Source organism: Columba livia, chromosome 18, assembly GCF_036013475.1.
Source record: "Columba livia isolate bColLiv1 breed racing homer chromosome 18, bColLiv1.pat.W.v2, whole genome shotgun sequence".
NCBI lineage: Eukaryota > Metazoa > Chordata > Aves > Columbiformes > Columbidae > Columba > Columba livia.
This window is the reverse complement of record NC_088619.1, coordinates 9,130,585-9,145,373: the sequence shown is the minus strand read 5'-3', so window position 1 is coordinate 9,145,373 and position 14,789 is coordinate 9,130,585. Positions and strand designations below refer to the sequence as shown.

At 47.0% G+C, this 14,789-nt stretch overlaps 2 protein-coding genes across 7 annotated transcripts in view; one reads left to right on the top strand and one right to left on the bottom strand.

Moving 5' to 3' along the window:
- Positions 1-4,326, top strand: part of GGA3 (golgi associated, gamma adaptin ear containing, ARF binding protein 3) — a 21,653-nt gene extending 17,327 nt beyond the window's left edge. For all 3 annotated transcript variants that reach the window (XM_065034059.1, XM_065034060.1, XM_021288482.2), the window contains one exon: positions 125-4,326. In XM_065034059.1, the coding sequence (XP_064890131.1) occupies positions 125-235 (111 nt within the window). In that variant the 3' untranslated portion in view covers positions 236-4,326. The remainder of the gene's footprint in view (positions 1-124) is intronic.
- NUP85 (nucleoporin 85) lies at positions 2,704-14,789 on the bottom strand. Of its 4 annotated transcripts, none has more exons than XM_065034064.1 (18): positions 14,405-14,785; positions 14,173-14,335; positions 13,529-13,599; positions 12,984-13,027; positions 12,142-12,211; positions 11,428-11,549; positions 10,937-11,071; positions 10,311-10,433; positions 9,813-9,944; positions 9,316-9,422; positions 8,952-9,035; positions 8,280-8,345; positions 7,643-7,794; positions 7,447-7,564; positions 6,038-6,138; positions 4,174-4,325; positions 3,488-3,574; positions 2,704-2,959 (listed from the first exon to the last, which is right to left on the bottom strand). In XM_065034064.1, the coding sequence occupies exons 1-18, from the start codon at positions 14,529-14,531 to the stop codon at positions 2,918-2,920; spliced, it is 1,896 nt and encodes a 631-aa protein (XP_064890136.1). In that variant the 5' UTR covers positions 14,532-14,785; the 3' UTR covers positions 2,704-2,917. The 4 variants fall into 4 exon arrangements, with proteins under 4 accessions (XP_064890136.1, XP_013222633.2, XP_064890135.1 ...); XM_013367179.3 differs by having other exon boundaries at positions 2,704-2,895; positions 14,405-14,783; XM_065034063.1 differs by having other exon boundaries at positions 14,173-14,789.

Here is a 14,789-nt window from a genome sequence, read left to right as displayed (position 1 = left end):
GCAAGGGAAAGGTGTCCAAGGTTGTGTGCAACAGGAGCCTTGTGCTCTCTGCAGAGCTGTCACAGTGAAGTGGTGTGTTCAGGAGCTGCTCTCACGTTGCCCTTGGGTTTTGTCTTTCCTGCAGGAGAAGGTGAGGCTGCGGTACAGACTGACCTTCACCCTGGGAGACCAGCCCAGCACAGAGGTTGGCGAAGTGGATCAGTTCCCCCCGGTAGAGCAGTGGGGGCATCTATGACCTTGGGACAGTGCTAGAGACTGTGACAGGACCAGGGGAGGATCCCACGGGACTGGAATGAATGTGACGTGGGGAGGGACACACGTGCTATCCACCGGTGACGTTCAGCTTTGTTTACATGTCCTGACCACTCCGCTTGTAGCTTTAGTCCAGAATGTTTTCCCCACGTCGAAGGGGTCCTGGGACATTTATGCCAAGCGTGAACTGCGTGGCAGCCGGTCACAGGCAGCGCTGGCTGCTTTTATCTTGACCTTCGGGTGAATCTGGTTCTATCTTCCACTCTATTAAACTTGAAGTTATTATATTTTGAGGGGAGACCTGTCAGCAGGAGGGGGTTTAGTTGCCTTGTTCCTGCGCTGCTGTCCAGAGATGCCGACAGGCTGGGGGGGCGATGATGCTGCCATGAGCTCCCTCAGCGCAGAGCCCTCCCTGCAGCGTCCCTCCCCAGCGCCAGACGGACCCGCTAAGCATGTTGAGCAATAACGAGGGAACGCTTGTGGTTTTTTTACACTGAGATGGCACTTAGCTCCAGCCCTTCCCCTCCCAATGGCCAACGTGAGCAGCCCCTCACTCTGTGCTGTGCGACACTGCTGTATCTTTAGTTGGTTTATTTATTTGATGCTGCTCGCTGTCTCCGTGTTTTATCCGTTTGGGGCACCTGGGGCTGAGTTTTGTATGCAAATGGTTACACTGGTTATTTTTCTGCCTTCATTGCATTCGATAGTGTGGGGAAAAGAGGAAATGCGTGGGGAGGAGGTGAGCAGGGCTGGGAAGGAGCGGTCAGTGTTGGTGGAGGACAGCAGCCAGAGCGCAGAGACGTCTTTACAATCACCAATCGGGTCCAGTGACCGAATCCAGGGATAAGGAGTGATGACCCTCAGGTCCCCTCACACAGGCAGTATTGTTATAGTTGAATACCGTGTTTTATTGAGATGATGACATCCAAGATGTAAATAATAGAGCTGTAGGATGTCTAACTAGAAACAAGCGGACAGGGAAAGGGAAGAAGCTGCGCTGGGCTGTGACAACGCACGTGCTGGGTTTAGTGCTGTTTACTTGTGCCCTCTGTTCAGTGGCTCAGCGTGTCCGTCTCCACAAGCGGGAGGGCAGTTCTGCGCTGAGCCCTCCGGCTGCCGTCGCACAGAAACTTACGTTTAAATCACCAAAACTTGATTCCAGCAGCCCCTTCCTTCTCCCTCCCCATTCCCCATCTCAAGCAGTGCCTCAGCTAGCTTTGAGACAGGCTATTTTAAATGAACGTGGGGTTTTTAACATCCTTTGACAAAAGCACAGAGCGGGACTTTGGGCACTAAGCTCAGCTTTTCTAACAGTGCTGTCAAGCAGCAGCTCTTACCACACTGTGAGTGGGAGCAGCTGCTAAAGCACTGAGAAAATCCGTACAGAGCAGACCCTGCCTGTCGTAGGGAAACTCCAGAGAACGTGCTGCTGGAATTAATGGCGGCTGTAAAACCCATTACCGCAAATGCAGCTTGGAGTTATTTGTAGCTGAATTTACTGTGTTGCGAAGTAAAAAATCACGAGAGGTGAAAAATTGGGTGGATTGCAAGGCCTGAGGTCCCGCGGTTGTAGAAGACCTGAAGCTTGGCCAAGGAACTTGCTGTAAACACTTGACCTGAAGCTCATGAACAGCCCGGCCGGGTCAGCTGCCCGATGTAGAAGGCAGGTGAGAGGGATGGGTAAGTTGTTTGGATCCTTAAAGAAAGTGGTTTTAACTCGATGGACTAGGATAGGGGACACAGAGAGAGTTCTTTCTGCCTCAGATGTGTTCTTGCCGGCCCTTTAGACGCAGCAGGCGTGGGGACGGTGTTGGGTCACGGCAGCGTGTCCTGAGGAAGGGGTTTCGCTGCTTTAGATGCCTACGTGTGAATCTCGCTGTGACTTTGAGGAAGGCAGAAGAGCACGCGTGCTTTCTGCAGGACGGCTTTGTTCTCAGTGTTAACGGCAGCCAAACGGAGAGGTGCTGTAGTCTTGCTGCGTGGAAAACGTTGTTAAAAGCTTCGGAAATTAAACTATGAATGTTCCTTGTCTGTAGGGTGAGGTTCCTGCTTCATACCGAACAGCCATAACTGTATATACATCTCAAATGCATTTGTTCTGCTGCATGTTCAATAAATCGTTTTCCCTACTTTGCGCTGTGGATGGCCCTCAAACTCAACCCATCGTCTGTACACCATCCAAACTAAGCAGAAATGGAGAAGTTGCTCTTTTCTAAAACCACAGTGGTTTAAAGCTGGGCTTAATTTCAGTTCTGGGTATTAGAGCCAAAGCAACTGAAAAAGCCACGGTACTGCTGCCATTGGTAATGAGGTTTACATGACCAGGGAGGGGGCTGCCAGACCATGTTGGAACAAGCAACCTTAACGTTTTTATGCAGCTCCTTCTTAAAAGTTATATTTACATTTTTTTAAAGTTACATTTATGGAAGACAAGAACAATTCCCCAAGCAATAAGCAAAAGAAGACATTTATTCAAAAAAAAGCAGGCAGGTTTATGTACAGTGAGCCACAGAGGAAGAGTAAAGTCACATCCTGCCATCTTCAAGATCCTTCCAATGTGCCTTCTTTGATGATGACTCGTGCGAGATTTCGTGCAAGAGCCAGTCTCAGCATCTCCACTTTCATCGTCTCGACATCATCCTCCTGGAAGCGAGCAGAGTTTGGGTCAGGCTGCTGCACACACAACGCCTGGCAGCAGGGTCTCTCTCTGGGTTTGGGAAGCGAGGATGCAGGTCGTTAGGACGGAGCGCACCTGTGTATTTACCTGTACAGGGACCTCCTGAGAAGAGGAAAAGCTACATTTCCTACTTTTTAGCTCAACGCAAGACTGCACTGCCAAGCCTTTTCTTCTTTTGGCAGCTGCGGAGGTTTGCATGTGGAGAAATGGCTCCCTGTTCTGCGCCTCGAACGCTTCAGAGCTGGAGCTGTTCGATGGCAGCTCCTCAGCTTTTCATTGCCCAAGGAACTTGCAATTATTTGTCTTGGAAAAGCATCACAGTCCAGTCCCAGTCAGACAGACAGTGAGGAGGAGTGAGGAGTTCTCTTCTGCTGGGTTTGCGTACACTGGAATATCCCTGGATGATGCCCCATTTGGCCTCCAAAAAGCCTCAGTAGCTCGGGCTCTCCCTCTTTTCTGACCCCACCACCCCAGAATATAAATTTAGAGCTTGCTTTCCCTGCCCCTCCACACAGCCCCACCAGTTCATTATCCTGCTGTCCTCAAAACAGGAGCTACCTGGAATTTCTGCTTATCCGACTTCCCTGCGGTCAGGTCTTCCAGGCATCGCATCAACTCGTAAGTCTGCTCTGCTGAAAATATCACCTGTGGAAATGAAAGTATTTATTGAAAACGATCAAGTTTAAGGACATCACAGAGTCTGAGAAGATAACTGAGAGGCAGAGAATGCTTTCACACTCCCACTGATCCACTCTGACCCTTTACATCCCGGGATCAGAGGATCATTCAGGCTGGAAGTGATTTTGGGAGGTCTCTAGTGCCACCTCCTGCGCAAAGCGGGGTCAGCTGTGAGCTCAGAGCACATGGGTCTGTCATTATTAATACTAAACTGCTGCGTTCTTGATGGATCTTTAAAGCAAACAACTGAGTTTAGAAGGACGCACGCTAGAAAAATCTTCAAGTACCAGAAGGAACTGGATTCAGCGTGCGTTTAAATAATCAGCACACATGTATTCCAGGAAACCAAGTTTAGAGTTGATTGTCCTCTCCTGGGTCCTGTGTGCGCCCACAGACAGGACATTTGGGTGGCTGTGCCGTTCCAGAACTGCCGTGAACAGTTCTTCTGCACTGGCAGTGCAAGTCTTAGCCTGGAGGTGCAAACGGGGGGTCACCACTTCCAGATACCTTGTCAGGAGGAAAGGGAAGGGTGCGGGGGGCTTTGTCGCGTGTCACCGGCTGCTCACCTCTTTCTGCTCCAGCAGGGGAAGGGCGTCTGTCAGCAGCGTCATCCAGAAGGAGCGGGGAGCGATGCGAGCCGTCATCAGCATCAGAAGCAAGCGGGCAGCTTCCGAGAACCGCTTCTCCCCGTACAGCCGGTGGAACTCTCGGTACTTCCCTGCACACAGGTGTTGGTGAAGGGTAAAAGGCGTCAGTGCCTGTCAGACCTGGGGGACAGGATGGCGGGAGGTCCCTTTGCTCCCGTGAAGCCTGTGCTTGAACTCGCCCCAACTGAAAGGAGGCTCCAAAGGAGCTGAGTCTGGGGAAACGGGAATCTTGGGCATGATGAAAGGTTAAAGTGCTGAAAATGCAGGCAAAAACCTGCTACTGTTTTTTGTAAGGTTTCTGTTTGAACCAGCCTGTTCGCTAGCGGATACTGTCTGGTGCGCTGTGTTTTTGCAGCGTGAGCAACAGCACGAGCGGCTTAAAGAGACTGGTGGTGTCTGCAAAAAGTGGGAATGGGAGGGGATGAATGTTCTTTTCGATATGGCAGAGTATCAGGAGGTCTGAAAGGCTTCATTGTCTCCTGATTGCTTAAATGGAAACTGAGATCTTTGTTAATGTGGAAAGTTCTGCTTTTGCTAAGAATTAGTTTGGTCGATATCCAGCACATGAGAACTGGCTGAGGATTAAAGTGATTTCTTGTGGCTTTGTTTGTATCCACTAAACTGTCAAAATACTGGAAGTAATGAGTCCCATTCAGATTCACCTTTGCCTAATGCTTGAGCTCAAGATAGAGATGTGAAAATTGTCCAGCAAAAGTACACCTGATGTTTTTAAAACCTCAAAAGGAAAAAAGAAGCAGAAACATTTTGAGGCCCTTCGGGATTTTTTTATAAAAAGCAGAAAGGGAGGTTAATTTCTCTATAAATGCAGTTTATAAACACAATTACGCAATTAAAATACAGATCTTTGAGGCTGATGCAAGGGTGACGCTGGGTGTACAGGGATCTGAGGGATTCCCAATTGGGTAAGTCACAGTCAGCTTCTAGGCTTAATTTAGGATAAGGTTTAAATGAAGGAAATAGTTCCAGTTTTGCAAGCTTGGCTCAAATGGGAACAGATCAAACTCGGGATAAACCCTCCCCGTAATGCTGCTGTCAGCCAGAAGGGAGTCAGTCTAACTGCTACTGCTATTCCGAATTCCTCTTAGATTTCGGCCCCAGTAACTGGGCTCGGGAACTGCCACAGGCACATTTTAGCTCCATTTTGTCTTGGTCCGTTAATCAAAGGGCACAGAGCAGCTGCGGGCAGGTGAGCACAGCGCACGCTCCCGCCAGCCAGAAGGAAGCTGTGGTGTGGAAAGGGAACGAGCTGGAGGCCTCCACTGCCGCTTGGCACCATCGCTCTGGTGCCAGGGTCAGGGATCTTTTGTTTGAGTGAGCTTGAATTGGCACATGGAACCAAACAAAGATGCTGGCATTTTGGAGAACTTTATGAAGTTAGTAATATTATCACGTTGTCAAAATAATTTAAACCAGTGGGTTATTAATTTAAAGAAGCCCCCAAAGGTCTTCCAGACTGTGTTAGTTAATATTTCAAAGTCTCTCCATGTAATGACACAGTCTGGAAAGAGACTAAGCAAGGGGAAGCCTGTGAGTGCCAGAATTCGAGGCCATCCTGCTCAAAGCAGCACAGAACAGATCCCTACTGTGAGTGCAGGTGGAAATGCAAGCAGGCTGCATCCCAAATCACCTCCTGTCATTTGCCTTCCCCTCATCACTAAAACAGGACGCAGCCAGACAGAGGAAGAGACAAATCCAGACAATTCCATGGAGTTAACTGCGTTCTAAATAACAGAGCAGAATGAAAACTGGAGACGCTTCTTACCAAGAAATGTCAGCCGGTCACTGAGCAGCATGGATGGTCCCAAATTATCAATGAGGTCCAAGTCAGAGAAGGATCCCCTTTCACAATAGTCCTTCAGGAATCTAGGGGAAAATAAAACACAGTGACAGCTTAGAGGGGAGAACACTGTTCACATTATTTTGTATCTCCTGATCCCTTCCCAGAAAACTTTACTATACAACAGAGTTCCATCTTAATCAACCTGGCGTAAGGGTTTCAGAAGACATTTCCTGGGAGTGGCCAATGAACTGCTGTAACGTGTGTTTCATTCTTCTAGGTTTTGTGGTAGTTGAGATCTATTCTTTAAAAGGAGTAAGCGAAGGAAGGCGCACAGGAAGGTGAGGCTCGTGGATGCATAAATAACACTCATAGATCATCGCAAACGTTCTATTTTTCTGCTGTGTAAAAAGGTTGATAAGCAGCAGGAACAAAAACTATTCTAAAAGCTTTTCATCTCTTTTGTCACAGCCTTCACTATGCGGCTTTTTCCAGAGCCGCTTCCTGTGATGGTTTTCTATCCCATTCTGCTGAAGGAAATATGATTCCCACTCCCCCAAAGAACAAATAAACCCCCAAGCACCACAAACCAGCAGCAGTGTCTTCCTACTCCCTTTTTTCACTGCTGAGGACAGAGAATTGCCTGGCCACCTACCCAGAGTGTCATTTCAAAATTATACTCTATGCAAAGCAATTCGTAGCTGCGTATTTCCAATTAGCAGAAAAATACATGACCTGGGTTGCTAGAGATTGAAAAGCATAAAGACGGTTGCCATAGCTTTTGTCTAGGCCTAAGCTAAGCATTAGCATCTTCAAATTTGTCACAACCTTTCCACCCCTGCAAGGTCAGATGTTGTGACAAGTTTATGCGAAACCAGGGACACGATAAAACTTTACTCTTTTTTATGTATAATTGTGGTTTGAGGTTCTTTTGCAGAAATGGTGGCTTAAGTGGCTCCCACTGACTTGTTTGGAGACTGTATGGTGAACCAGATTGGTTAAAAATAATCTGAATGAAGCACAGAAGGGGATTATCCTCCACCCAAACCAGTTTCCTGGTTCCATCAGACAGCCACACTGGAGCAAGCGAAAGGGCAGTGATGTTGCCAGAGATATTGCCAAAATAAAGGTGTATCAAAGCAAGGTCTAAAAGGATTGGACTGTGAAATAAGGCCAATCTGTTTCATTTCTAGATTTCATTAAGTGAAACAGTGTAGAAAAGAAACAGGGTATTGCAGATGAGAGTACCCATGGATGCCGTTTTCTAGTCCAGAAGCAGGTACTTGGTCTGAGGGAAAGATAATCCTCGTTCTCTGGGCCACGGCAGAGCTGCTGCCTCCCCCATCCCTTCCACCCCACGCAGCAGCCGCCACCCCAGAGCTTCAGCCACTCACCGGTCAGATATCAGTGTAGCAAAAGCCGCATCTTTAGCTCTGATGCTCCACGACAGGGCAGAGCCCAAGCGGTTATTCCGCAGAGCTTTCATGGCCATGATTTTACAGATGCTACGAACTTAGGAGAAAACACAGAATTAGTTTCAGCAGTTCCACTTGTATCGCTACGAAACAGTGAGATTTAAGAATCGATCACCTTGTTCGTGCATCTGTCTCTGCTCACAGATCCTCAGCACTTTGAGGGCCTTCTGTTCGGTGTTGAGGGGGATCCGCTCAATGTGAAGCTCCAAATACACCCTGCCGTATTCCGGACAGTGGTCAAAGTAATCTACCCCCAGCTGCCACAGGCTGAGAGAGGCAAAAAATCAACAGGCATTCCAATGAAATAAATCTTAAATAGGCACAACAGTAAAGCCACAAAGAGAATCTGAGTCTGCATTAATAACAGCTCTGATTAACTTGGTATTCAGACCTAAAAAGGCTTTTACTTTCTACCAAATAACAGCTGCCTGTTATACAGCCTGGGAATACCTGCACCTCACAAGTGGCCTATTATACAACCTGGGAATACCTGCACCTCACAAGTTGCTCTGTACCAAAAAAAGCCCCAGTGGCAGGAGCGATGCTGCTCTGGCCAACACGCTTGCTGGGTTCTAACAGCCAGCTTGTGCCTGTAATGCAGGAAAGGAAACAGGCCAGGGTTGTACGATCCCTCAGGGATGCTGAAATCCTAACGGTGGCTTCTGTAAGTTTTGCCTTTTTACTTCATTAACGTGAATTTGCTTGGGCTGCCTTGACGTTAGTCTGTCCTCTGAGTTAAAAAAAGTTGTTACCTGTGATGGGAGAAGAGTCCTGAGGCATATTCCAGCAGGAGGAATTCACGCATGTTTGAACCAAAACTGAGGGGGAAAGAAAAAAGAACCAGGCGTTATTAGTTGTACCTCACTGGAAAAACATTGCTGACTTTATTTCACAAGTACTTTTAATTTATGCAGCGTGTTTTCTCATGGGCTGTCGTAATAAGCCTTGTACCTCAGGCCTAAGCATGCAGGTCAGCTTTCTCCTTGGGGAGACCTGCCAAATATTTACAGCACTTAGCAAATATAACTTAGAGGAAGTGCTTTAAGAAACTAAAACTTGAAGGAAATTCAGATAGCAAAAATCAATTGCTCAAACTTAAATTTATTCAATGCGTAAGTATGGAAACTCTTTTTAGATGTGTCTCACCATTTCCAATCATCACAAACATTTTGGCCCTTGATTATATTTCAGATAAAATTGTATTTTTAAAAAATGCTAACAGTGTACTGAGGCACAGCTGAATAGCACGTCAAGGGCATGAGATGAGCAACCGCTGCTGCTTGTTAGAGCATCTGGGCTGCCCGTAACTTCAGAAGCACATGCAGCAACTTTATTTCCCCTCTGTATATGCCCAAAATGCTCCTTTCCAACCAAAATCCACATGCTGTTTCCGTCATCCTTGAATAAACAGCGCAAATACTCACTAGAGATTGTGAGACTGCAGGAGTTTACAGTGATCCAAGAGGTCAGTCAGATGAGCCACAAACCACCAGTTGCTCAGGGCGATGCTGTATTTGAAGCAAGCAAAAGAAAGAAAAATCTAAGCCTACTGCTGCCAAAGAATGTGTCAGGTTTTCCACAGGCGTTTCTTATCCATACAGAAGCTCTATTACAGTAAAACATCTGTTTGCAATGCCCCGGACCTAATGGAACACTTTTAATTGCTGCCTGCTTCACGTGTTCTTGCTGAATCCTTTGGAAGGGTGATGGAGTGGCCTGTACCCATATCCTCTACCCCAAATACTATTGCAGTGAGTGCACACAGAAGTAAAAACCTTAAAACTCAACCTGCATTCCTTGATCACTTGATGCATCTCAAATTCAAAGGCTGCCATTAAAATTGTGTCTAGAGGCTCAGGGCTGCTTTCTCCTCCCAGGAACAGGTCCATACTAGACTGTGGAATAAGATTATAAGACATGATAAAAGCAGTTGTGAGATGGTAAAAGGAAGACATTAGATTTAGCAGCATCGTCTAGGTTATTTTATGGGAAATAATGTGTCACAGAAACTGGACACATCAACAAAAAAGAATTTTTCCTTATTTTAGCATAAGGAATCTGGGAAAACAATTTGCAGGAGCAAGACTGGTAACATTAGACACTGAAGAGAGTTGGTGTTTGATGATTATTTGTCCACTATATCAGTCTCCCAGTCCACATATGAATTCTAGGAAGCATCTTACGTAGTTACTGTAAGATATCAACCCTCACAAAGTTTTCTTTAGGTAGGGTAACCCTTGTTTGCATGAAACAGTGGAAAATATAAAACTAATTCCATTGCATGCCTGTGCATAAAACCGCAGTTCCATTGGCTTCACGGTTGGATGGGAATACAGGAGTCGAGTAACCAGAAAGTGGTACCAAGTAGTCAAGAGTTCCTTCTTCTCCAGTATGGCATCCTCATCTCCCAGCAGGATCTAACAGGAGAAAAACATAGGAGTAATTCTGCAAATTCAGCAATGTACACTGCTGCATCATCAACTCCTCATGGGCTTTACTCCCATTTTGCAAAGTTGAGAACTTAATAAAAATGAAATAACAAAGATCCTTCCTAAAGCCCAGTTTCCTAACCAGCCTTATGGCCTTGGCCATGAAAACAATCTGCCCAGAATTGTGGAGACTGTTGCAAAACAAGGAACGCGGTACAGAAGACTGGCTGAAATCTCCTGATTTAAAGAACAGATCAGCAAGAGTATTACTTATGGCCACACAGGGCTTCTGAAATACACAAGGATGGATCCAATACTTGTCCACAGATTCTTTCCTTCCCAGCAAAAACACACCTTGCAGATGGATTCCATGTGGGAATTGGAAGCAAAAGTTCCATCCTGTAGGTACCGCTGACATTCTTCATGCCAGTGCTGCCACTTCAGCTCCATCTCAGTCAGTGTCTGAGTGTTGCTGAGCTGAACGGAGAAGACGATGACACATAAAATAAAGGAAACACCAAGTCAAATCACAATGAGCATTTGGGCTGGACTCCCAGTCATTCATGCTAAAAAGCCAAACACAGGGTTGCCATCAAGTTTTTCCTTGTCCTACAGTGTCTTATTTTACCCACCTAAATAAAGCAAAGAAGAGCCTATGGGAGATTACCGTGATGCAGCCACAATTTTTCCTCCACGAGGAGATCACTAAAACAGGGGAAAACTTTGCTGGTGAAGTCTTCAGAAAATTTTCTGTGTAAGAGAATAGTTCTCAGCAGTGTCTGTTTCAGACAACCAGATAACGTATCCTGCTGCAAATGGTTGGGACTTTTGGGCAATTCACGAACACAAATATTATTACTGCAAAGTGTTAAGACTGAGATGTTTTGATTGTGAACAAATTATGATGTTGCAGGAACCACATCAGAGACAGTTCTCTTTTCCCAGTGGAACTGCAAGAAAGAAATCCACTTTGTACATACGCTGGGCACAGGCATCTTCTTCATCAGGTCATCCAAGATTTTGTACATGTTCATGGACGTGGGATTGGCACTGACTTCCTTGGAGAGCAGGTGCCGTGCTTCATCCATTCGGCCTTGCAGCACAAAGACATCCACCTGCAAAAACCACCCATGTGTGAGCACCACACTGCGCAAGACTGCAAGGAGGAGTATCAGAGAGGAACTTAGACTTGCGATTTCGGCAAGTGGAGTTACAATGCTTAAACTGTAGGCCCCCCTGAGTCAAATGCATGGCGTAATTCTTGACTTGTGTGGAGAATTAAAGGATCAGGATGCGAATGAGGGCTAGGATGATTGTCAGAATGGCTTTATCTTAAAATCTACACATGCGGACAGAAGCCGTGTCCTCGGTATCAGTTCCTGAGATGTAGTCCAGTGTCAAGTGGGGAGGAGGAAGGCAGAACACACAGGCATGAATTCTTTTTAAGAATCTTACAGGTGACGATACTCACCACATTCCAGAAGAGCTCGTGTTTCGATGGATTTTCACTGCTCAGAACTTCCCGGACCATGTTGTCCACATCACAGACATGAAGTCGAACCCAGTCAAGCAGGCGAAGCAGAAGGGGACCAGCTTTACACAGAGAAGATATTCTGTTAGTTCCCCGGTTTGTTCCCAAACTGTTATTTTACCTGTTCCTAACTTTGTTTGACAATTATTAGATGAGGGTTACTAATTGTATTTCTATCTGCAAGTAATACGTTTGTCTGCATAATGTGATTTCCTTAAAAGATTATGTACTTCTTTAAAATGCTGGTGTAAACGAACTGACTTCAGAAATGGCATCCTGAAATTAAAGGAATTGCATCAGAGAATGCATAAAAATGTTAGCTGGCATCAGCAGACTTGATGCTTAAAGATGTGTTTATGCTTGAAAGTCAAATAGGCAACAACTTTTGACATCCCTTTTCTTCACTACCCTTCTGTGAAAGAGACAATTTAATTGTCATGATGGGAAAAAGTAGAAGGCAAATTGAATAGCTTGACATAATTCAATATGAAGACAATTTACTAAGGCAGAAGAGGTATTAAAAGGCTTATTGACACTTGTCATATCTCTAAAACATATCAGGATATGACACAATAGCTACTACATACATTTTAAACAAACAAATAAGGAAACAAAACCCCTTCCATCTAAACGTCAGAGTAGTTCATTGCTCACCTGCAGCTGCTTCAACAAACAGAATCTCACACAGGTTCCAGATCAGCTCCATTGCAGAGAGAATAGACACCTGAAGAAAGCAGGGCCACACTTCAGATTTAGCATTTATTCCAGTTAGGGGTTTTTTTAACCACACAAGGGTATCTGCTGCCCATAGCAATTGGTCAGTTAAGATCAGCTCTTACAGACATGGACATTTCAGAGATACAAATGAAGAGAGAGACCTCAAGCTGTCTATACACGTTCAGCTCAGAAAACAAGCAAGCTGTTTGTGTAGTGAAATGTGATGATAATCTGTCATCAGTGGGAACTACAAAACAGGATGGAAAGTGTTCTTTTCAGCCTTTTTGCACTCCTGAGACTTAACATTACAGACAGCAAAGTAAGGGAGAGAGAAAGGCCAATTAAGCACCATCAGTGCAGCAAACAGGACAAAACTCCTGCGAGCGCTCTGCTCTTCCCATAACACTCCCAGCGTCTGACAGTTCGTGCTGAACATCTCGAGCTTGCTACAAGGCTCCAACGCGGTTTGTTGGAACCTGAGCACTTGAGAAGTGAAGTTTCAGAAAGGTGAGTACCGGCTCACAGCTGGCTTGCAGACGGCAAGAAAACATCACACCTCTAACACTGAATATGTGTTTAAGAAGTGGCAGTGAATCCAGACATTGAGCGTCTTTTTATTGTTATAGAAATAATGGAGCTAAGTATTTATTCCTATGTATTCTCGGCTATGAACTGCATCCAATATACTAAGCCAGAACTAAATCTGGTGTTGGCCTTGGTGAATTTACCAGCCAGCGATTCGTGTTTAGTTGTGACTACGTGACACGACTGCAGGTTACCTGAGTACTATACTGGCTGTGCAGAGCGGGGTCCCGGGCTGAAACTGAGGGAAGAATAAGGAAAGTCAAAGAGCAACATATTTACCTTATTTCACAGCCCTTTCTGGGCTCGTAAGTACATACGACAATACCTGATCACTTGTCAAGCACAGACCTAGAGGAATACATGGCAAAGCTAACTTCTATATAAAATTTTATTTGTAACTTTTTAAAATAAATATTGTACAAACCTGGGTATGGCTACAGGGCAAGGAGAGAAGGAAAGAGTAAAATCTCACACTTTGAAGGGAGGAAGCAAGCTGTTAATTTAGACTCAGTTTCCCATAAAATTGCAACCCAAGATATAAAAAGGTATAAAAAAAAAAAAATCTCCGACCAGATTTACAAACCAACTTGGAAATCTTGAGGATGGAAATGGAGTCTTGATAATGTCTGAAATCTACACATGCTATTTTACAACAGCTGTAATAGCTTACAATTGAAATGGTATTTTTAAAATCACAAATAGCATTTATTTATTTCAGTAAGAGAACAAACTAACTTACTAGCTGCCTGGTGCATGTCCTCCATACAGGCTCTTATCACTGATCGGTAGTTTTTACTCACTTGAACCAATCTGCCAAACACAAAAAGGCCATGGTCAGAGGGAGCTGTTTGAGTTTTAGTCTCCTGCCCACTGTCCACTGAAACCTCACAGGTTTCTCTGCCGACTGGACGCTCCCAGGCCGTGGGTGGGTGTAGCGGGAGTCAGCGAGGCTGTGCAGAGGCTGCACGTGTGCTGCACAGATGCGCAAAGGTGCTGGTCAGCATGGTTACTGGAAAGATCAAAGCCTTTTTTTTTTGTAAAATTACCCTGAAACTGTCATTTTTTTCCGCGCTGCTGTTCCCAGCAGCTCTAAGCAGTCTGACTTTATGGGGTCAATGGCATTTGCCCAGCTAGAGAGGGAGCAGTGATATTGGGTGTTTCCCACCCTCCCGTGCCCCCTCTCACTGAATGGGTTATCATGCAATGGAACAGACACTGGGAAGTGGTGGAGTCACCATCCATGGACGTATGTAAAACGTGTAGATGTGGTGCTTAGGGACATGGTTTAGCGGTGGACTTGGCAGTGCTGGGTTAACGGCTGGACTCGATGATCTTAATGGCCTTTTCCAACCTCAACGGTCTGCGGTTCTGTGCCCCACTCACTGTGCTTTCCTGGACTTCCCCGCCAGCTCCTCCTCGCTCCGCTGCAGCCCGATGAAGATCCCGTGTGACTCGTTGAAGAGTTTCCGCAGGGTCTGGATGTAGATGTCCTGATCCTTGCGGACCACGAAGAGGCGGGAGGAGCTCGGCCCTCCCTCCCCCGTGCCTGCAACACACCCCGTCAGCTCTCCGGGCCCGAGCGCCCGGCCCGGCCCGACCCCGGCCCGGCACCCACCTCTGCTGCCGAACAGGGTCTCACACACCAGCGCCTCCGCGGGGCCCCACGCGAAGCACAGCTGCCTGGCGGACGGGTCCGCTCCCGGCACCACCAGCAGCGGCGGCTCCACGTCCAGCTCCTCCATGGCGGCGGCCGCGCTCCGTTCCCGCCGCACGGGGAGGCCCCGCCGCACGGGGAGGCCCCGCCGCGGCTGCCCGCGCCGCTGCCTGCGTCGCCCCGGAGTCCCGCAGCGCTCCGGCGCTTCCCCGCCGCGCTGCCGGCCCCAGCTGAGGCGCCGTCCCGGGGCCGGGGGAGGGTGCCCGGCGGGTCTCCGCCGATTCGGGGCAGGCGCCGGCCCCTCGCCCCGGGAGCGCCGGCGGTTCCGAAGGCCCCCGGCGGGGCG

What these genes read in the sequence shown, in the direction of transcription:
- NUP85 (XM_065034061.1), bottom strand. Translation starts at nt 14,531, where the DNA reads ATGGAGGAGCTGGACGTGGAGCCGCCGCTGCTGGTGGTGCCGGGAGCG. An exon ending in AGAAGATGCCTGTGCCCAGC is followed by an intron (nt 10,434 to 10,936) that starts GTATGTACAAAG and finishes TTCTCCGTTCAG; the next exon opens with CTCAGCAACACTCAGACACT. An exon ending in GCTACACTGATATCTGACCG is followed by an intron (nt 6,139 to 7,446) that starts GTGAGTGGCTGA and finishes ATTTTCCCCTAG; the next exon opens with ATTCCTGAAGGACTATTGTG.